Genomic DNA, 23,141 nt, shown 5'->3' with positions numbered 1-23,141 from the left:
TCCCTGTACTTAAACACAACACTGTCCCACTATCCCCTGTACCCACTATCCCCTGTACCCACACCTTGTCTCTTCTCCCTTACCCCTTGTAGCAACGTCCCAGTAAACAGTCCCTCTCTGGGTCCCTGTGCCGAGAGTCCCACTGGAAGTGCCTGCTCCTCACACTGCTAATGTTCGGCTGTTTCGGCACGCTGGGATGGTGCTCCCTCTACCGCATCACCGTCATGGCTGCCGATGACCACGCACTCTACTACGGTGGCCGTGCCCGCCTGTACCATGACAGCCCTTGCTCCAACGGCTACATCTACATCCCGGTTGCCTTCCTGGTCATGCTTTACATCGTCTACCTGGTGGAGTGCTGGCACTGCTACTCCAAGACGGCATCACTGGCCCGAGTGGAGATAAGCCAGGTGTACGACAGGGTCCAGAGGCTCCAGCAGGCGATGCCCTGCATCTGGTGGAAGGCCATCAGCTACCACTATGTTCGAAGGACAAGGCAGGTGACTCGCTATCGCAATGGCGACGCTTACACCTCCACACAGGTGTATCACGAGCGGGTCAACACACACGCAGCCAGCTCTGAATTTGACTACGCTCGGCACGGCGTCAAGGACGTCTCCAAGGACCTTCTCGGTCTTCTGGAGCATCCGGCCACCCGCCTTCGTTTCACCAAGTGCTTCAGCTTTGCTTGCGCCCGCGCGGAGGCAGCCTACCTCACCCAGCGGGCACGCTTCTTTGCAGATAACGAGGGTCTGGACGACTACATGGAGGCACGTGAGGGCATGCACCTGAAGAATGTCGACTTCCGCGAGCATATGCTGGCGTTTCCCGACCCCGCGCGGCAGCCCTGGTTCTCTCGCCGGCGTGTGTTCTGGCTGGCCTCCGCCCTGCTGTTGTCTTGGCCACTTCGCGTGGTGGCGGAGTACCGTACTGCGTACGTGCACTATCACGTGGAGAAGCTGTTTGGCGAGAACGACGACGCCAATGACAATGACAACACTGAGATGGGCAACTACCGCCCAGGCATGCAGAGCGGGGTACGCGGGGGCCCTAGGTTACGTGTCATATCCAGAGTCAACACAGTAGACATCACGGAATTAGAGTGGCACATCCGCTGCAACCAGCAGATGGTGCCCAGTTACTCAGAAGCCTTGCTGATGGACCTTACCACAACTGCCAACACAACTGCCACAGCTTTTCCAGCAGCAGCAGGTGTCCCAACCCGGCGGAATTCCAGCTACGTCCTCCAGAGCTGCCCACGCTGCCGCAGGTCTACCAGCAGCTCCTCACTCCCCTCACGAGTCCGGGGGAATGTTGCCATGGGAGCTAGCTCTCTGCCAAGTGGGACTGTGGGAAGGCTGGGAGGAGGAAGGCTAGCCATCAGTCGCAGTGGATTCTCCCTGGGGCGGTTGCACACGGTGCGTCAGGCCTGTCTGTTTCACTCCCGGAGTCTTGGTGGTGGGCTGGGGGGAAGACTTGACGAGGGAGGCGGTGGATTTCTGGGACTGGGCCTCCGCCGGGCGAACGAGGAGGCCAGAGGGGTCCTGGTGGGAGACGGATATGACGATGACGAGAACAGTATACAGCTGGAGGAGGATAGAGATCCAGACATAGAGAGAGTCAGGGTGGATGTCAGGGACGGAGTGACAGAGAGACCACCTGCTTATCAGGAAGCACTCCACTTCCCTGTGTTGATCGTCCACGGTGAGGAGAGTTGTCATGGAGGCGGAGACCTTGACGCAGGATAACTCCTGTGATTGGTCCGGGTGACATGCAGTTCTCAAGCAAATCTGCACAAGATGACATCGAGTCAGAGTAGTGGAAGGTGCAGAGAAAGGACGGAGAAAGACAAATGTGGACGGTTGCAATGACGTAGAATGAGAGGGGAAGAAAGCTGTCTCAAGGTCTACTGTGTGTGGGAATCTGTAGGGAAAAGGGATTAGTGGGCTGCTGTAGATGAAATTACATTGATTTAGTTGCTTGTGTCCATAAGCAGAGAATGCTGGTGAATAATTGTGTTCCACTGTTAACAATGAAGAAAATTGGCTTTGTATCTTTTCCCTTAAATGTATGAAAAGGAGCTTCTCTTATCATTCCTAATACTTAACATCAACTGTATTGCTGTTGCCAGTAAGGTATGAGGTTATTTTAACGGGAACAGATTAAAAGGGAACTAATTTCTCAATTAGCCTACCTGCCGTAGGATGATTGGAGAGGTTATCTTTAACGTACAGAACTCCCTGTTTGAATTGGAGCTCACTCATGTCACACACAGACAGAATACATATGAAACTACGGTAGATTAATTTTAGATTTGAAGTTATGAAAACATTTAACCAAGATAAAGTAGTAATGAGACTTATGTGAACAATTCAGCTCTCCATTTGACACAACATGATTGCATAGCATGAGACAGATATCTCAGCTCCAAACCGTGTCTTAAAATATTGTATGACATCAAATATATAGACATTTAGTGCTAAGTATGGGCATGTTTGAACTAAGACCATACATTTATAGCTAGAAACTTTAGGAGTTAAGAATACATATCAGGAAATACATTAAAGCAATGGATAGTTTGTGGACCCACCAGACATTTACATAGGGTTGTCCTGGTTACTCCCTGTCTTCCAAAAGCATCTGGGCCCATCATAGATAACAGCCATCTGGACTGTGACACACTTTTATATTTCTGCCCAAACATGGGGAATGTATGGTGGATGGAGATGGATGAGGAGATATTACAGGGATGGATTATTGTTCCTTACTGTCTGCATTTAAACTATCATTCTGTCACCACTTTTATAAAGCAGGGTTTTTTGCTAAATGTCTCAGTTATACCCACTGTTGTAAAAATACATCATGGACAAGAATGGATCAGATAAACTCACCCACCCACCCACACACTCAAACTCACACCCTCTCTCTCTCTCTCTCTCTCTCTCTCTCTCTCTCTCTCTCTCTCTCTCTCTCTCTCTCTCTCACAAAAAAGCTGAGAAAAAAAGCCAAATCTGATATAATTCCACAGAACTCCAAAACTGGACTGGACAAAATTATTGGCACCTTTTCAAAATTGTAAGAAATTGTATTTCAAGCATGTAATGCTCCTTTAATTTGTATTAAAACTCAACTGCGGCAAGTACAGGTGCTGGCAATATAGAAATCACACTTGCAACCAATTAAAATGGAAAAAAGTTGACAACCTTTGTGTTGTGTGTCTGTGTGTACCACACTGAGCATGGAGAAAAGAAAGAAGAGCAAAGAATTGTCAGAGGATTTGAAAAAAAAGCATGGACAATCTGTGGAAAAGCATGGACAATCTGTGGAAAAGCATGGACAATCTCAAGGCTTACACTGTGTGCAATGTCATCAAGACGTTTACAGCCCATGGCTGTAGCTAACCTCCCTGGACGTGGACAGAAGAGAAAAAATATAAAAAGATTGCAACAAAGGATTGTTGAAATGGTGGATAAAAAACTAAATGAATAAATTCAAGCTGACCTGCAGACTTCAGATTCAGATTCAGATAACGTTTATTGCCATTATGCTTGACACATATAGGAATTTGTGTACAGGGTACAACAGTGTCAGCTCGCACTATCCGTCACAATCTGGATGAAATGGGACACTATGGTAGGAGGCTCAGGAGGACCCCTGTGTGGGAGAATGTCCTGTGGACAGATGAGACCAAAATAGAGCTTTTTGGTAAGGCACATTGTAGTGTTTACAGAAAACGAAATGAGGCCTTCAAAGAAAAGTACACGGCCCCTACAGTCAAATATGGTGGAGGTTCACAGATGTCTTGGGTTTGCTTTGCTGCTTCTGGCACTGGATGCCTTGATACATGTGCATGGTTTCATAAAATCTGAAGACTACCAAAGAATTTTGGGGCGCAATATAGGACCCAGTGTCAGAAAGCTGGGTCTCCTCCATCAGAGGTCATGGGTCTTCCAGAAGGACAATGACCCAAAGTATAAGCACCCAGAAATGGTTTAAGACAAAGCGGTGGAGAGTTCTGAAGTGGCCAGCAATGAGTCCAGATCTAAATCACATAGAACACCTGTGGAACGATCTCAAAACAGCAGTTGAGAGAAGGCACCCTTCAAATGTGAGTGACCTGGAGCAGTTGGGAAAAGAAGAGTGGTCCACTCTTCCAGTACAGATATGTAAGAAACTCATTCATGGGTACAGGAAGCGATTGATTTCAGTTCTTCTTTCCAAAGGGTGTGCTAACACAAATTAAGTTAATAATAATAATAATAATAATAATAATAATAATAATAATAATACTTTTGTCCAATCCATTTTTGGAGTTCTGTGTGGAATGATATCTGATTTGGCTTTTTAAATCTTTTGCTTTTTTGTGTTGTTCCAATGCAAACAAAACAAATAAACATGTGAATACCAAAGCATTTGTAATTGCAACAATTTTCTGGGAGAAGTGGAGCATTATCTGACATAAGTGCAGGGGTGCCAATATTTTGGACCATGACTGTATATTTATTTCTCCCAAAGACTTTTGCATATAATAGTAACGTTAGTGGAACACACTCCCTGTGACTTCCCTATCCATTTTTTTTTCTCCAAAGGATTTCTTTCTACAGTATCTATTGGCTTTTATGCAGATAGTTTATTACGATCTACTTCTAGGTTAGCATGAAGATAATTCATGCACATACATGAGGCCTAGTTAAGCAACTCTAGCCTGAGCACAACAGGACACAATTACAGATACAGTAGACAAATAAACATAAAACAATAGTCTGCGAACCCTGACACTCAGGCAACCCAGCATGCAATCATTTGCACTGCTAGATCAGCATAGAATACACATACTGTAGGTGCACAAGTTCATAAGCACAAGTAGCCAACCTACAAACAGTTTTAAAGGATCAATAAAAGCAAAGTGGAAAACTGACGTTTCGAAGATTGACAATGTAAACATAAACATGTTTGAATGTACTGACATGGTCAAGCTCAGCAGTACAGTACTGAGTGTAGAGTGACACAATACAGTCCCCAGAAAACAAAATAACGCATCATGTTGGAATTACTCCTACTGTTGGTCATTCTGCTGTATCTGCTGTGTTACAAATATAATTCAAATTGTTGGTAATGATTTTAATGATGAGTATGGTGGTGGTACAGAAGCACTATTAAAATAAGACTTGATATATCGATGCACGTTTTCAATTTCCAATGTTATGTATTATGATGGATTATTTGATTGATCATGGTTTTAATGTTGTACAAGAAATGACTGAGTACTTCTAATAGTACCACACGGTACAACAATAGGCCAATGGCAAATGATACCATGGCCCCACCTAGTGACAAGAATAGGAACAGCTCTACATTGTATTTGATAAGCGGAGAGATTAATTTTATTAAGATTAAATCAATAGATTCAAGTTATGTTTATGCATGACAATACGCCCACATGCTAGCTAAATTACCTAGCCTCATTTATTTGGCGAACACCCTCCCTCCCTCCTGCTAAAAGCTGGGCTAAGCACCTGTCATATGACCAAGGAGAGACAGCATAACAAATGCATGAGAGCTGTAAACAACCCAAGTTCAGAGGAGAGAAGGATCAAGTGTAGTGCTGTACATGTTCAATGGAAGACTTGAGGTTCAGATTGTGGTAAGTAGCCTATCCCATAAATGAGTGTGAGTGTGTGTGCGCTTTGTTTCGTTTGTTTAATATGTCAGAGCAAAATGCTTTTTATAAATCAGAGCACAAGCTCAAATAAGAGCATCATGACTAATGTAATGTCGAAACAACTTTGGTAATTCAGTGTCATGGAATTCTGTAACCACTTGAAAAGACAGTAGGAAGAGCAAAGCTCCACAGTAAGCTGCTTAAGCATGTCTGCGGGGCTAATGAATCAGGCCAGATGCGGGTGTCTTTATTAGCAGTTTTAGTGCCTTTTGAAGCAATGTCAACATATATAACTACGCTGTAGTTCAGTGTACTTGGGTGTCTGCTGTCAGGGAGGAATGTTGGGTGATTAGTGCATTACTTATGTTGAGTGAGATTATATTGTGTGCTATGACAAATTATTCATTCTATATTATACTTTCCTCCTCCTTTCCACTTCCTTTACTGTCCTACTATCCTTCCCACCTTTTACACTCTCCTGAACACTACACTCATTCCCTCTCTTAACCTTTGATGGAGAACCTGCTCTGGGGGGCTATGCGGCTGCAGAGGACCGCTCAGCTGGCCCTGGTGACGGCACGGCTGAGAGAGGAGGGGCAGGGCCTACGGGAGCAGAGCGAAACTATGCAGCATGTCCAACCTGCGCAGACTGCTGGAGCAGGGAGAAGACTGAGGGAAGGATAAGTACTGAGGAGGAGGGCTGAGTGGAGATGGATACAAGGTGAGAGGAGGGTCAGGTGAGAGTGTGAATGTAGGGACAGATGAGAGTGTGAATGTCGGGACAGATGAGAGTGTGAATGTCGGGACAGATGAGTGTGTGAATGTCGGGACAGGTGAGAGTGTGAATGGTAGGAATAGGTGAGTGTGAATGGTAGAAATAGGTGAGTGTGAATGGTAGGAATAGGTGAGTGTGGATGGTAGGAATAGGTCAGTGTGAATGGTAGAGACAGATGAGTGTGGATGGTAGGGACAGATGAGTGTGTGAATGGTAGGAATAGGTGAGTGTGAATGGTAGGGACAGGTGAGTGTGTGAATAGTAGGAATAGGTGAGTGTGGATGGTAGGAATAGGTCAGTGTGAATGGTAGGGACAGATGAGTGTGAATGGTAGGGACAGGTTAGTGTGAATGGTAGGAATAGGTGAGTGTGAATGATAGGGACAGGTTAGTGTGAATGGTAGGGACAGATGAGTGTGAATGATAGGGACAGATGAGTGTGAATGATAGGGACAGGTGAGTGTGGATGGTAGGGACAGGTGAGTGTGTGAATGGTAGAGACAGATGTGTGTGAATGGTAGGGACAGGTGAGTGTGAATGGTAGGGACAGATGAGTGTGAATGAATGAATGAATGAATGAACGAATGAATGAATGAATGAATGGTCTTTATTGTCATTGCTACAGTACAGGTACCAAACAACGAAATTTAGGAGGGGTGGCTCCCCTGGTGTTAGGAAAGAAAGAAAAAACTTAAAAAAAACACTTTAAAAAACACAAGAAGGGAAGGAGCTGGTTTACATAAATAAAGGCTATGTACACTATCCACTATACTATACTGTACAGATAGACGACTAGGGTTGTCATATTGCACATAGTGTTATTGCACATTTATTTAAAGTGTCGCAGTTTGCAGGCTTGAAATGTACATATTTGTGCCTCAGCACTACACCTGATTTTTTCAGTCCAGCAGCTGCCATCAATCCGTCCAGACTGTCCAGGGCCCAGAACCTAGGTCTTTGCTGTGTTCAGGGCCTGGACGGCCCTGGGGTAGAAGCTGTTCTTCAGTCTGTTTGTCCTTGCGGCCATGGTCCTGAACCGCCTTTTCGAGGGCAGCCGGGTAAAGTGTTCGTACCCAGGGTGGGTTGGGTCCCTGGAGATCTTGGAGGCCTTCCTGAGACAGCGTGTGTTGTACAGCTCTTCCAGAGAGGGGAGGGGGGCAGATGAGTGTGAATGGTAGGGACAGATGATAACAGAACAGTCTCTTTGTGAGTGTAAAGTCATATGCAGGTGTCCAGCTCACTGTTGATTTGAAACACAAAACCTGTTCTTCTAATATGATAGGCTGATTTTGATTCCTCCCATAAGAAAATACCAAGCAGTGCAACACCAAATCTGACATAGAACCAGGTATAACCGTGAATGCAAAGGAGAATTATATTTTGAGAAATGTCTGATCCAGAACTTTCTCCCAGGTACCTGTATGCTGTGTCTGCACCTGTTTTGTCAATAAAAGCATTATCTTGTACTCAGGGCCCAGTCGTTCAAAACATTTAATCTGGACCAGAATGATCCCTATTCTTTCTCTGATCCACCCAGATAGATCTGATCCTGGGTAGCAAAAAGAAAGAATCGAAAGATTGATCACGTGCCAGTGCAACAGAGGTTGGACCTGTCTTTCTACAGGAGTAATGTGACTGGCTGGGAGGATCGGGGTGATCAAGGATACCCAAGAGATTGGACCTGTCGGCCTTCGGACTTACCAGGGTTGGCTGTGGGGGTAGATAATGAGGATACCAATAGTGATTGGCTGGGTTGGTTCAAGGGATTAAGGGTTAAAGTTGAGGGAGCTTGTGTATCCAGTAACCTAAGGTCACGTGAGGTAATAGAGTAATAAAGAGAAGTGGATTACGAGGACAAGAGGTGTTTGTGTGTGTTGAGTGTATATTGATTGAATTAGGGGGCGGATTGTAATTCTAAATTGGTTTGGATAATCAATTTACTAATCAACTGTTATTCCAATTCGGAGTTCATGTAGTGAACCGTTGATAACAGCACAGTCTCTGTCTGTGAAGTCACACGCAGGTGTCCAGCATTAATTAGAGAAGAGTTTTACTCCTTAATGTTATCTCCTGGGACCAAGAGAGTTTGTGATCCACAGAGCCTGACACAGGGCAAGATAACCCAGGGAGAAGAAGTGGCCTGTTATTTGGTCAAGGTCTCAGATCTGCATGTGACTTCATATCCTGCAAGAAACGGATGTAAACAGCTCACATTTGAAACCCAAAACTAGTTATGTTTTAATATGATAAATATGATGTGAAATGGCTGATCCTTGGCTGACTTTCTCCCAGACACCTGTCTTGTCTGCTGCTTTTGTATCTGTCTGTACCTGTCTTTTCAATAAAAACACATCATACTCCATGAACATCCATCATCTCATCCTTTATTATTGATCATTTCCAAGTCCTTCATTAAGATGACTTCAGATTGTAATCAATTAAAAAGTAAACACACACATACTGTATTGTTTTGACCAATGACATCATACAGTATCATGTGGTTAACCAATCGTATTCACTCATAAGAATGCAGCAAGCAGCAACTCAGCAACATCATTGTTTCCTATCGATCACCCCCAGTCAAGGTAAGGCCAGCTGTTCAGGTCAGAGACAGACAATCCTTAGTGCAAATACGGTATTACAGGGATCAATGATTCACTGGGCTGCCTCCCCCGTGACAATCAATAGTCAATACATGTGACCCCTGCAAGCTTCTGACCCTCATCACCTTCGTCACACCCCCAGAACCATTTTCTATGTGAATGAAGATCAATGCATATACACACTATAGAGATAGATTAATGACAATATTATTGTAAATAAATATATACTGTGAATAAATGCTCTTACATTTGCAAACAAATATAAAAATGAAAGCAGTGACAAACATCTTTCCAAAAATATTACATTCAGCGTTAGAACTGTCAAATCATTTGCAGACTAGATTACATCTGTGGGTGTGTTTCCTTTTGTTTAAAGAATTTTGGCACAAACATTCTGCATGTTCATGGAGAAATTACTTACAAACAAATCTTAGTTGGCTATCTCCATTCAACTATAAAATCTTTGCTCAACCCTGTCACTGTGTCAGTTGTCATGGTTACCTCACTGCGATGCACCAGTCTGAGAAGGTGCAGTTAGTTCTAGAAATTCTCAGGTGGAATTCCCTACTTTTATTTCCTCACATGTTAAATGTAGGTCAAGACATTTTCCAGTGTTTAATTGGCCTGTTAAGCTGTTACCTATGAAAGGTTCACTGTGGACTAATTATATTGTACTGAATAATATTATATTGTACTGAATAAAACATTTTCTTAATTAAATAAACAGGTTAGCTTAATTCACATCTGGAATATACCAAGTCAAAGAGAAACCATGCTTTGCAGAAGCCTTTCTAGCCTACAGCTTCCGCCAAGACGTTATAGTTAAATGAAGATGTCATTTGGGAATCACTTAATTTGATCCGCAAATGCAGATATGACAGTTCTAATGCTAAAGTGGTGCAATGAAATTGGAAGAGGACAATTTCAATTGTACCCCAATCTTCTTTCCAGAAGGGAAATGGCTGTGAGCTCTGTGGAATGTCTTGAGGTGAAGTAAAGTAAAAAAAATAAAAAATAAAGTAAAACTATACAGTATTATTAAAGCCTCATTTGATTCATTATATTTGACCTTTCTTGCACTAAATAAGCAGACTCAACAATTCTTTGTACATACTGATAATTACATTGGAGTCAGATTATCAATATTGGATATGTTATACTATCAAGGAAATATAGCCGAAAGTCTCTGTCAAACATAAATGTGGAAATGGATAAATCTGTCTGGAAAATTATTCAATGTTTGCGCATATATATTTGCATGTGTAAGAACATTTATTCACAAAGCCATATTTACAAATCATTTTTGCATATATTAAAAGGATGGTTTAAAACAACATATCAAAAGGTGTGTGTGTGTGTGGATAGTACATTACACTTGACCTTAGTGTTTTTTGTTTATGGATCAGGGTACACATTTGTGAGTATAATAATAATAATATTGGCATTAATCTATCTCCATAACACACCTTCCTCCTTTCCTACCATGTGACGTTCTGTTCAATCCTGTCCTATCCAGTTTCTTCACCTAAACAAGTGCATTGTCTAACAGGTTGAGGCAAATGTAACAGTTCTCACATGGTTTAAAACAGATGTGTTTATAGGAACTGGTAGCAAGTGCAGGCGAATGGGCTATTTGGGGGTGGGCTGGTTGGGCTGTGTGTGTGTGTGTGTGTGTGTGTGTTGCCAGGGGGAGGACGGGGGGTAGTGTGTGTGTGTGTGTGTGTGTGTGTGTGTGTGTGTACGTGCGTGTGTGTGTGCGTGTGCTGGCAGGGAGAGGATGGGGGTTAGCGTGTGTGTGTGTGTGTGTGTGTGTGTGTGTGTGTGCTGTCAGGGAGAGGACGGGGGTTAGCGCACGTGTGTGTGTGTGTTATCTGCGTATCCAGAGCCAGCCGTTCAGTAGGCAGGCAGAGAGGAGGAGGGAGAAGAGGACCAGCTCTGTCTGTCTGCGCTCAGCGTTCTGTCTCTCCAGCCCGGCCAGACGACGGCTCATTTTCACCACCTAGACAGGAGAACAACACTTCAACATGAGTCTCTTCACTCTCCTTTACTGTTCTTCAGCATGAACAGAAGATGAGCAAAATAAAGGTGAAAAGAAGTAGATTCTAGTTCCCACTAGACACTCACTACTTTACGACAGTAACATAGGTTGCTCTCCTTTTGAGTGGGACCAAACTAGGGCTGGGCAAACGATAAAAAAATCTTTTTCGATAATCACAAGAATTAACGATCAATTATCGATTAATTGATAAGCGTATTAGATGAGACGTGATGGAGGGCTGAGAAGGTAGCGAAGGAGCAATCAGGGTCGGATGTACTGTTTGCAGGTGGTATTTCATCAGGGTCGTCGTTGTGTTGTATTTATATGTCACTGCGCAGTGTTTGCAATGAGCGGCGTCGCCTTTTAGATCAAAATGCTCCCACACCAAGCTTCGTTTCGCTCGCTTCGCCATGTCCGAGCTTGCTCTGCTGGCTAACGTACGGGAACTTGTTGCATCATGCCGTACTGCGTTGCGATATTCAATGCGAAGGCAAATGCAAAGTTCATTTCTCACACATAACGTGGACAAACTAATTTCCACTCAATTTATTAATGATTATCGAGCAAAATATTTTGTGATCGACCAAGATCCTTATCAATCAATTATCGATTGTTGATAATTGATGCCCACCCCTAGACCAAACACAGCTGACTGTATGTTGGTCCATAGGAGCACGGACGGTAAATGATGAACAAGGCTGTAATGAGTATAAAAGGAGAATGAGGGAGGGAGGATGATACAGGACTGTCTGCTGACCTGTCTCCTGAGCACAATGAACTCCACGGCCGCCCCGCCATCCTCCTCAGGGTTCAGCCAGGAATCCTGCATGGCACTGACAACCAGACACACACACACACACACACACACACACACACACACACACACACACACACAGACAGAAAGGGGAGGTTAGAGAAGAATAGGACTGCCTTGAACAACAAACACACCTAAGGATCATTTATCTGGATTCTAAATTAAACATTGCAAGTGAAAGGACCTATAGAAAGGCCAATGTACTGGAGATCATACAGGCTAAAAGAAACACTTTATAAATCCTCCATCAAACCTCCATCCAAACACAGCACACGCAACATGGCGTCAAAAGTAGTGGTAACAACATCTCCGTGGGGTCAGTGTCTTTCAACGTTTGACTGGGTCAGTTGCTCCAAAGAAGATTCCGTTTCCTTGATTGACTAGTATCCAGTCACCTTTTCCTGCTTGGTTCTGCAACAGCGTGCATAGGGGCGGGGGGCTCGGCCACGGCAGCTGGGGGGTGTTCAGGATGGCTGAACCTTTAGACCAGGGAGAGAGACCACATTCTATATACAGGCCTTCGAAACATGCCAGGTCACCAATAGGGACACAATAAGAGAAACCAAAAGGAGCCCCTGTGTAGCTAGAGCACAGCACAGATGAGTGGCAAGCAATGATGGCAAGCGGTGTTCGGAGCAAGAATCCACCCACAGGTTATTCCAGCAAGCATTATGCTACATCTGAGCACAGACGAACGCGGCTGGTTAGAAGCAGAAGCCATTTGTGGAGAAAAAACGATCAAGCAAATAATGAAGCGAATAAGCCTTGCAAAGAACATAATGAGGCGTCACACAAAAACGCAAGCCCAAGCGTGTTAGGAACGGAGGGAGGTAAGCCACCACTGAATAAGTGGCCAGGTGCCCACAAGGTACGGGGTGCAGGATTAAGGATAGGCCAATCTGATCCTAGATCTGTGATTAAAGACAACTTCTACCTCCAGCCACTTAAGGACATCCAGGTCATGTCACTGAGGACACCCGGGTCAAGCCGTAACAGACAGACAGGGAGGTTAGGTGGGGATGTGCATAGGACTGTCACCTGGACCTGTATTTCTGAGTTACAGCCTGCAGGAGGCGCTGTGATGCCTGCTGGCCCAACTGTTTGGCGGCCTGGAGCACGGTCTGTGGGGACAGGAAGCTGGGGGGGATGGCAGAGGGTTCCATGGATACGGGCTGGGGGTCAGCAGCAGCAACATACTGGGGCGGGTGTCCTGCACTGCGACTACTGGACAACAGGCATGGAGGGGTGGAGTGGAGAGGGTCACCACAAGACAGAGGACAGACATACAGACAAGAGAGGGACAGAATGGTTATGATGATGGGACGTGTGGTGTAGCGGTGATGCCATCGATCCAAATAACTCACATGCCTCAGTCACTGACTCTCTGCTTGGATGTTCTCAAATATAACACTGACCTACATATGAGGAGAATCTAGATGAGAAGAACCAACCCAATGTTTGTCTCCCTCTGCTGGTCACACAGGTTAGTAGCAAGAGGAGGTGAAGGCTGCATGTGTAGGCCGTTGAACGGTACAGAATGTCCCAAGCTGACAACTCAATATTCCCATTATGACTTTCTGAAAAGCTCCAGGGTTAAAGGGGAGGCTGGCTTGGAAAGCAGAAAGCATTGCATTATGAAACTGAAAGGAAAAAAGGATAATGGGCAAGGGATCCTATAGGTCAAGCCTTCTTTTACACGTTTAAGTCAATGACAAAACATTGTTCACTGGTCCATTCTCTGACTCAAGCCACCACATAAGTGATGAGCACTCAAGGGGCGGTTTCACAGACAAGGCTCCTAGACAAAAAAGCATCTTCAATGGAGATTTTACATTGAAAGTGTGATTAAGTGCAGGACTAGGCTTATGCATTGTCTGTGAAATCACCCCCATAAGTACCAAGTCTAACCAAAACCAGGGCTTCTGTAGATCACTATGGTCCCTGCGAATCACCCAAGGAGATTGTGGAGATCATAGGGTGCATCTCAATAATTTAAGGCAGCTGATCAAAGGAAGGGGACATGGAAAGGAATCTCAACTTATCTATTGAGATGCAGCCTTAGGGTTTGGTAGCGAGTCGTGCTTTGGGAAATGCGTGTTCTACTCACGAGGACGGAGTGTACGGTGGCTGTCTAGCGTGGCCGGGGGTACTAGGAGGGCTCCTACCAAACGTGTCACTGTAGGACCTCCGCAGGGGACTCTGTCACGAGAGAGAGAGAGAGAGAGAGAGAGAGAGAGAGAGAGAGAGAGAGAGAGAGAGAGAGAGAGAGAGAGAGAGAGAGAGAGAGAGAGAGAGAGAAAAATAATAGATAATTGGTTATACTGTTTTAATCACATTTACAGAAGATAGCCACAACTCACTCATTTTAGGCTCATATAACTCACTCATTTTAGGCTCATATAAGTTTCATTAACAGGGAAGTCTAACAGTTCATATGTCTTCAAAGCATGTAGAGGGAGTGATGGAACCAGCAAGACTGTAACGTTGTGCTGCTGATTCATGTCTACAGTGTGTGTCTGACCCTTAACCAAAATCAACTCAGAATCATCTGTTTATATGGGCCAAAACAAAAGCTCTGGTCTCAGATCCCATATTACCTGAACCGGTTCCCTAGTGTCTCTGTCCCAGGCTCCACGCTGGGAGTCCCAGGGGATGGAGGAGCTGTGCTTGGTGGGGGTGAACTGGGGTCTGGGGTTCATATCTGGAGCATCTGTTGACATTGTTGACAATACTGATCAATCCAATAGTCATCATTGTACCTAAAACATGCAAATAACTGACATAAAGGAAGGTATCGCTTGCTGTAACAAAAGTCTTGTAACAAGGCTAAGAGGAAGACAGATATAATATACAGATATATATAGCTTGGCAGCACAGTCTATGGGGCCACAGCCAGTCTGGAATTAGGCTACTGGATCTGACATCCCATAATAGCTCCCTGACTGAGGATAAAATGGTGACTTGAGTACTGAGGAAAAGAAGTGTTCTGGCCAACATCGGTTTCTGTCTCTTATCATATCACTGACATTCAGTCCGGCTACCTTCAATCCTGCACCTAGCCTGGTCACCCCAGATCTGTTTATGCTATTAACCCAATACAAGTTGGACAACACCACTAACAGATCTGAGAGGACCAGGCATAGTGCACCCACCTGTGTAAGACAGCCTGTCCGGGATGTGCATGCTGTAGGCGGGCGGAGGGCCTACTGGCCTCTGGCTGTCCTCCGCCCCCCCCTGCTGTCTTGGTCCCACTCTCAGCCGCTCCGGGACACGCATCTTCTGGTTGATGGACTCTGTGAAGACTGAGTCACGGCTTAGCTGAGACCCATCACCCATGAAGGCTGGGGAGGCCATTGTCCCGGCCTTGTACCTGTAGTGGAACATGAGGTGTCAACGGTGAATAACACATAACAATAACTAGCCAGTAACCAAGCTACGAATCTCTATTCTCTTCTTCAGCAACTCACTAACACCCAGCCAGAGTAGTTGTTCCTACTGTGAGGAACAGCTGAATATACCACTTAATCCAGAGGGTGTCAACTAAATGCAGATGTCAGGCAGCTCAACGAGATGGAAGTGACCACTTGTGAAGATTGGTTAAAAAGTTTTTGAAAGTCATAAATAAGTGTCCAAAGGGTTTTGTTGTCAAGACAGCTAGTTTATATATAGCCTCCTTAGTTATCTCACAAACTATCATCAGTATGTCTGATGTCCCAGAGCATGTAGTTAAACCTCTTTATAGGTATAAAACATTTGCTTTTAGGAATTGTTTGTCGGCACGCATATAACTATTTATGTTCTGTGGATCAGCTGTCAACAGGATAGCAACTTGTTGCACACACACACATCCAAGAACCAACAACTCATCCACTCGAGACTAACGCTGTTCTTCGTGATCACACCTCCTAGACAATCTTACATTTACATTCGTGTTCGTACAAAAAACTAAGTTTACAAACCTGAAGGCTGATGAGTAGACTACTGTAGCTAGACCCCCTTAGCACAGGTCAAACTGGGCTTAGCTAACAAGCTAACTGTTAGCTATTAATGTTAGCGATAACGGGCTTGTAACCTTGTCAGAGTTAGCATGCGAAGTTGCGAACTACTGCTGCACAAATTAGGTTAGCTAACACATTATATAATCAACTTTATATATGGAAAAACTGTTCATAAAGCGTATTCCAACGTTACATAGTTGACACTATCGGTTGCTAGCCCTAGTAGCTTACTAGCCACACTAACCTTCTCAATGCTCACAGCGGACCAATGACTAACCTTCTCAATGCTCACAGCGGACCAATGACTAACCTTCTCAATGCTCACAGCGGACCAATGACTAACCTTCTCAATGCTCACAGCGGACCAATGACTAACCTTCGAAAATGCTCACAGCGGACCAATGACTAACCTTCTCAATGCTCACAGCGGACCAATGACTAACCTTCGCAATGCTCACAGCGGACCAATGACTAACCTTCGCAATGCTCACAGCGGACCAATGATTCAGTGCGCTCTGCTTACTGCTCAGTCACGTGACTGGGGGTTTAACATGTCACCGGTCAAGCGCAAAACCCCCCACAAAATCAACCAGTAGCAAGAGAAGAGTTCTCACGGAAACACACATCCAAGCTGGATGGATTGACACTTGTTTCATGTGGTGCACTGCACTGGCTGAATAGACTGTTTACAATGAAGGCATAAACACATGGAATCTAGTATTCACCTAAATAAACACAATGCAGCAACAACATGCATCAATGTTCTGCCTACACCCCCCTGAGTATTACATTATGTTGATATATTATTGTTGTCGTTAGTTGATTCTTTGTATCTCTTTATGTCTGTGCAGTTAATACACTATATACCTTCACAAAATGTAATAATTGTAACTTACTGACTAAACAAAACAGTTAATAACATCCCCAAAACATAAACAAACAGACAAACATATGGATAAACGCAATTTAATATATTAATCAAAGTAATCATCAGTGCTTTACAAACAAGAGAAAGAGAGAAATTTGGCACTTAGTACAGTATATTGTGATTTGTGGATTTAGGATGTCATCCATAAAGAGGATAATAATGAAAGGTGAAGAGGGAATTATTCCCACTCCATCTGATGATACTTCCCTCTCTGATCTGACAATTCAATGATATAAACAAATATGTTCACCGTTTCAGCTGATTTGAAACAATGCTTGAAATAATACTTGAGTCTTAGTATACCAAATAGTATAGCAAATACTGAACACATTTCTTTTTGGCGTATGACATAGTTTAATACTAACTGTAGACTACAGGGTTTGTATTGAAAATTGGGTTAACAGCATCCATTTAACTAACTCCTAGTCCATAAGGAGGAGCATCATCTCCATTGGGTCTCATAAGATGATCAACACCCTCACATGTCACCCTCTCCTCTCACACTGGCCTCAATATTCACATCTTAAAAGAACTAGGAGGAAGCATACTATATAGACCAAGAGACAGACTGTATGGTAATGCAGCATTGGTAAAACACACACAAACCAAAGTACATTTTGGAACATTTCCAACACTACAGACTCAGAGAGACTGTACTAGCTATGTATTTAGCTAACAAATGATTAGGCAGTTTGATTTGTCATTGTTACAAATGTTGTAACTTTTCCTGCTGTGTGGATTAGTTGGACCCACCACTTAATCCAGGTGGGTGTCAGTTAAATGCAGATGCCAGGCAACTCAATGAGATTCAGTGACCCCTTAAAGATTAAAATAATACTGGATACAGAGTCCTAATATACCAAATACTGCATTGTATGACATAGACGTAGTACCTGTTAGACCTACGTGGTTTATATTGAACATTGGGATCCAGAGTCAGATTGTATGGTAATGCTGCTTTGGTGAAAAACAAACACAAAACAAGGAGGTATGAGAGAGAAAGAGAGAGTATCTGTACATTTTTGGACATTTCAATAATTCCTCTAATAAACCAAAGAAGGAAAAGCGGAAGGGGCCAGCCAGGCTATGGTTTATGCTTATGTGACATCACATGTTTATGAGATTTGTTTTTTGTTGTTGCTAAGTTTTTGTTTACTTAATATTTATACTTCATGTATATGGTTGATACTTCATGTATATGGTTTGTAATTAAACAACATACCACATTCTCCTAAAAGCCACTCTTACTGGAAGCTATTTTTGCTGCAGCCAAACATGTTAATCTGAGTAGAAATGAGGACAGACAGGATAGACCACCAGTGAAGAGAACACTCACTACAGAGCCAAACTGAGCTGAGCTGTTCTGGGCTGGCCTAGTCACACATTCACCATAGTTGTTGAAACAGTGCTGGAAAGGACAATGTGAAAGGAAAATATCAGTGCCAGCACAGTATAGGTTCAGGTTGATAGTGTAAAGCCCCCAGAGAGACACAACATGGACTTCTTTTGTTAGTCACTGATTCAAGGAAACAGAAGAAACATGAGGAGCTGCAAGCTGTGTTTGTTTTCTCTTTGGGATGATTTCTCTCTAGCAACACAACCAATAACATAGTCTCATAGTGCACAGCCATTTCCACATCTCATATTTCTATGTCTTCAAATCTGAATTCATTAAACACACACACATATGGCATGTCGCGTTTGGTTTACCTGCACTTAAACAGATTCACAAAAGTGGTCACTTCTTCACTACTGATCGTGACAAATTACAGACATTCATGCATCAATTAAAACCATTATAAAACATCAACTGGAGTGTGCCATATATTTATATATATGTATATATACATACAATGAATATATAGATATAGAAAAGAACTTACCCATTATGTTTGCGAGTAATTCTTTAGTGAGGTGAATGTTATCTAGTGTTGTTTGGGGAATGTTTTAGCACAAATACAGGTGACACATATACAGTAATATCATATATCACATGAATATGGATCTTATGTAACTACATCAGAGTAAATGTCTGTATAAAGAGCCTTTGAATCAATACTGCTTAATAAGAATGACCAACATCAAACAAATGAGAGTCCGCAACTCCAGTCCAGTCAATACATCCATAATGAAAAGTATTTCAATAGTCCATAAAAGCATATCAAATGAATAACGAATAAAGTTGAATGAAACAGATACAATTATTTAAAAGAAACACAAAAAAACAAAACACAATGTGATTTAGCTTGGGGGAATTGGAAATGGTGAATATGATTTCTGCAGTTGATAGGAAGACTACAGAGAATTAGATAATGGCTGCTTTGGCACAGTTCACTTCAACCAATATGTGATAAACCATGAAAACAAATCATTTCGTAAGTGTTGGAATAAAAACAAACAAGCTTGCATCTTCACACACATTCACACCTACACAATCTAACTCACATACTGTACATTACCAAAATCATTTTTCTTTCCCAACACACAAGAGCATCACAACTAATGGGCTATACTCACAAGTGTCAACTTGCACAAAACAGCCCCAATGACACATGAAGCCTTTTTCTGTTGACACATAGCATCCAGAGTCCATTCAGTGTCGGGGCTGAGGAGAGGAGAGGACAGGAGGGTGGAATGTGGCTCTGCTCTGGGGCCTTGCCACACTCCCCTAACGGCCAGTACTCTGTCATCACAGAGACAGCCTGTCAGAGTGGGCTGGGACAGGATCAATCCGAGCCCAGCACAGGGGAGAGGGTGGGGGGCGGTGGTGAGAAGAGACCCAGGAGACAGGAGGACATGCTCCTCAAAGGTACTTAGGACGAGTCAGTCAGGAGGCAGACGGTGTTAGCATCACCAGAAACAGACAGCGCTCACATCAGCAGCAGCAACCACGGCTAGCTTGGCTCTAAGGTGGGCTTCAGCAGCTAGCTACCCAGCTACCCTTTCACCAGGATCGATAAGTGCTAGCCAAACAATAGCCCCAGCCAGAGGGAATCTCAGAGGTCTCTCTGCCCTTGGCCATTCCTCTCCTCTGTAACAAGATGGATATTCAGGTCCATATTATCTCTAATTTTGCAGTCATTGGCAGTGTAGTAGTGTAACGTTAGACTGCAGTTGTTTTCAGCAGTATGTTTAGGTAAACCTGAGCAGATAATGCTACCTCTGTTGCATTTAATGGTGGATCGTTGGCTAGCAGAACTTATATTGTCTGAATATCTGCAAAATGTTGAAAAAGCAGTAAAAAGGCAAAAGGAGTCAACAAGAAACACTAGTGGCAAGCAGAGCAATGGCACCATATCACACATGGTCAGGTTAAAGCCATGGAATTGTACTAACTCTATCGTGATTTTCTTTTTTAAGAAAAATGAAAGTAACCATTGTAAACAGTAAAAGGACAGCGTTACTGAAGCCAGCACTGTACTGTACAATTCATTCTGCAGCTTTAAGAAAGATACTGTAGTCTGAGTGTTGATTGGAATGTAGTGTGAGCTATTGGTTGTGCTTTGTGTATGTGTAAGTATACTATATGGACAAAAGTATTGGGACACCCAAACATCACTCACATGTGCTTGTTGAACTTCTCATTCCAAAACCATGGGCATTAATATGGAGTTGGTCCCACCTTTGCTGCTATAACAGCTTCCACTCTTCTGGGAAGACTTTCTACTAGATTTTAGAATTTGGTCGTGGGGATTTGCTCCCATTCAGCCACAAGAGCATTAATGAGGTCGGGCCCTGATGTTGGGCGAGGAGGGCTGGCTCGCAGTCGGCGTTCCAATTCATCCCAAAGGTGTTCGATGGGGTTGAGGTCAGAGCTGCAGGCCAGTCAAGTTCTTCCAGACCAAACTCGGCACTCATTATGGACCTCACTTTGTGTATGCGGGCATTGTCATGCTGAAACTGGAAAGGGCCTTCCCCAAACTGTTGCCACAAAGTTGGAAGCATACAATTCTCTAAAATCGCAATGGTATGCTGTAGCATTAAGATTTCCCTTCACTGGAACTAAGGGGCCTAGCCCAAACCATGAATACAGCCCCAGACGATAATTGTGTCTAGATACTTTTGTCCATATAGTGTATGTGTGTGTGTGTGTGTGAGAGAGAGAGAGAGAGAGAGAGGGAGGGAGACAGAGAGAGAGAGAGAGAGAGAGAGAGAGAGAGAGAGAGAGAGAGAGAGAGAGAGAGAGAGAGAGATTATATCTAGTGGGGAAATCTTGAAGAAATTACATCTAGTCAATAACAGCAACCCCGACGACTACACACATCTAGTGTGAGGGTAATTACCTCATAATTGCATGTCCTCATTTGCCAAAAATGAAAATGGCTCCATCTCTTCCTGATCTAATTTTCGGACAGAACCTGTACTTCTCATCTTGCACTTGATGTCACTATACATTTCTTAACTCAATCAGAGGTTGCAACAGGAGAAGGCCGACAGCACATTAGATTCATTTGAAAAGGATAAAGAGATAGATCTCAGTTGGTTCGCTGTGTTAGTTTCATCGTCATGATAAGGTAGTCCAGGTAATCATCAGTGCACATTTGGCAAATACACTCTCCTCTACTATCCACTACCACTTCTATCATGGCACAAGTCTGGAGGGAGCAACACTATGAACTCCGGCATCTCCTTCGGTAAACATATCTATACCAGTGGCGGCTGGTAGGGGTAGAAATCGGAGGACAGGCTCATTGTAAGGCATGGCATGGAATGAGGAATGGTATGTGACTGATTCCATTCCATGCATACCAATAAGCCCGTCCTCTGATTTCTACCTCCAGCAGCCTTCTCTGACGACACAGAGCAGTACACACCTTTCCCTCCCATGGTGGAGGGGAACGTGGCAACATTCTTTTATTCCTTTTCTCAGCTCACCCATCGTGATAAGGCCGTGGCTGGCACGTTTTCGAGGCATGTTTTCGAGCAGGAGGGGAGTGTTGCTTTTAGTGAGGAAGTGTAGCAGGCAGTGTAAACGCAAAGATTGTTTTTCGGCAAAGTGACTTACTTACACAGCTGGTGTCGAAGGTGGTCCAACTGCACAGCAATTGAGCAATAGACAGTATTAACACTTCACTGCAGGCACACTACTACAGTATGACCACCACATTCAGAGTACAGTGAAAACACTGATGCATAAACGCAAACACACTTTTGCCAGACGTTGGCAAGATAACTCTAGAACAAGGTCCAACGTGTTGCACAGATCCGTCCGCCTGAGTGCCAACCTCCGTTGCAGTCAGCGGTACAGCGGGCGCTCCGAAACCACAGTGCGTTCGTGGGGACAGGTGGCTAGCTGAGCTCTCAGAGAGCAGAGACAGGGGGAGAGACGGACCTGCCAGAGCCCCAGCCTCTCCGCTCACTTCTCCTTGACGATCTCCTCGTATTTGGGCGGAGGGTCACTGTAGGGCGCCGTGATCTCGTCGCTGCTGCTCTCCAGGTGTCCCGTCACCTCCTCGTAGGAAGGGGGCGGTGTGGCACCGGACAGGCGCGAGGCCACTGACATGGAGGAATCCTGGACGTACAGCGCGTGAGTGTTCTGCTGGAGCGGGTGGGTGGGATCGGCCGGTGCGGCACAAACCAGTGACCCTCCTCCGGCCCCTCGCTCCACACCACTCACCACGACCATGGGCCGTGAGCTGGGCTCCGGGTGGGAGGAGACCTCAGAATGAGAGGGCGTGTCCCGTTGGACGAGGATCCGTGGTAGGCTGCGGGTGTTGCGGTTGTTGGCCAGGTAACGGTTCTGGGTGTAGGCGGGCCGCCGGCGCGTGGCCTTCTGCAGCTGACACCGCCAGATGAGGAAGAGCGCGATGATGATGAGGAGGGCCACACCGAGGAGTGGCACCACCATGTAGACGGTGTCTGTGCGCTCCGAACGACCCTCAGAGTTACTCCTCACCGTGTACACTTCTTTTGTCTTCCAAAACTCCATCTGGGGGGAGAGAGGTGAGAGGACAGGGCTGTGAAGACACTTCTGGACCATATCGGATACAAACACACACACACAGTACCAAAACTAAATATGACACACAGACACACATTATCAAAACTCAATATCTCACTCTCACACACACACACACACACACACACACACACGCACACACACACACACACACACACACACACACACACACACACACTACCAAAACTAAATATGACACACACACACACACACCCACACACACACACACACACACCCCCACCCCCACACCCACACACACACACAATATAATATACAGTATGTACAGTATAGTATCCTTAGAATACATGCAATAAGTAATTGATTTGTGTAGGCGATATATTTACTGTGCGCTCTTTGTTTTCAAA

General features: G+C 44.3%; 3 protein-coding genes across 3 annotated transcripts in view; 1 reads left to right on the top strand and 2 right to left on the bottom strand.

Moving 5' to 3' along the window:
• tmem151a (transmembrane protein 151A) overlaps positions 1 to 1,748 on the top strand; it is a gene marked incomplete at both ends in the record, with an annotated part of 4,790 nt that extends 3,042 nt beyond the window's left edge. Inside the window, one exon of the mRNA XM_080528370.1 lies at positions 93 to 1,748. Within this exon, the coding sequence (XP_080384496.1) occupies positions 93 to 1,748 (1,656 nt within the window). The remainder of the gene's footprint in view (positions 1 to 92) is intronic.
• Positions 1,749 to 8,942: 7,194 nt separating this feature from the next.
• LOC308155309 (mitochondrial fission factor homolog A-like) lies at positions 8,943 to 15,245 on the bottom strand (the record flags this gene model as incomplete). The annotated part of the gene is made up of 6 exons (XM_080528608.1): positions 8,943 to 11,038; positions 11,835 to 11,910; positions 12,287 to 12,370; positions 13,999 to 14,090; positions 14,489 to 14,601; positions 15,044 to 15,245. 6 exons carry the CDS (start codon positions 15,243 to 15,245, stop codon positions 10,907 to 10,909), a joined length of 699 nt encoding a protein of 232 aa, XP_080384734.1. The 3' UTR covers positions 8,943 to 10,906.
• A 6,928-nt stretch (positions 15,246 to 22,173) lies between these two features.
• Positions 22,174 to 22,746, bottom strand: LOC308156633 (transmembrane gamma-carboxyglutamic acid protein 3-like; the record flags this gene model as incomplete). Its single annotated transcript, XM_080530020.1, has 1 exon — positions 22,174 to 22,746. The coding sequence occupies one exon, from the start codon at positions 22,744 to 22,746 to the stop codon at positions 22,174 to 22,176; it is 573 nt and encodes a 190-aa protein (XP_080386146.1).
• Positions 22,747 to 23,141: the final 395 nt, after the last annotated feature.

This window comes from Nansenia antarctica (genome assembly GCF_963989245.1).
Source record: "Nansenia antarctica genome assembly, chromosome: 4".
NCBI lineage: Eukaryota > Metazoa > Chordata > Actinopteri > Argentiniformes > Microstomatidae > Nansenia > Nansenia antarctica.
Note: the sequence above shows the minus strand (reverse complement) of the source record. Positions and strands in the feature narration are given on the sequence as shown.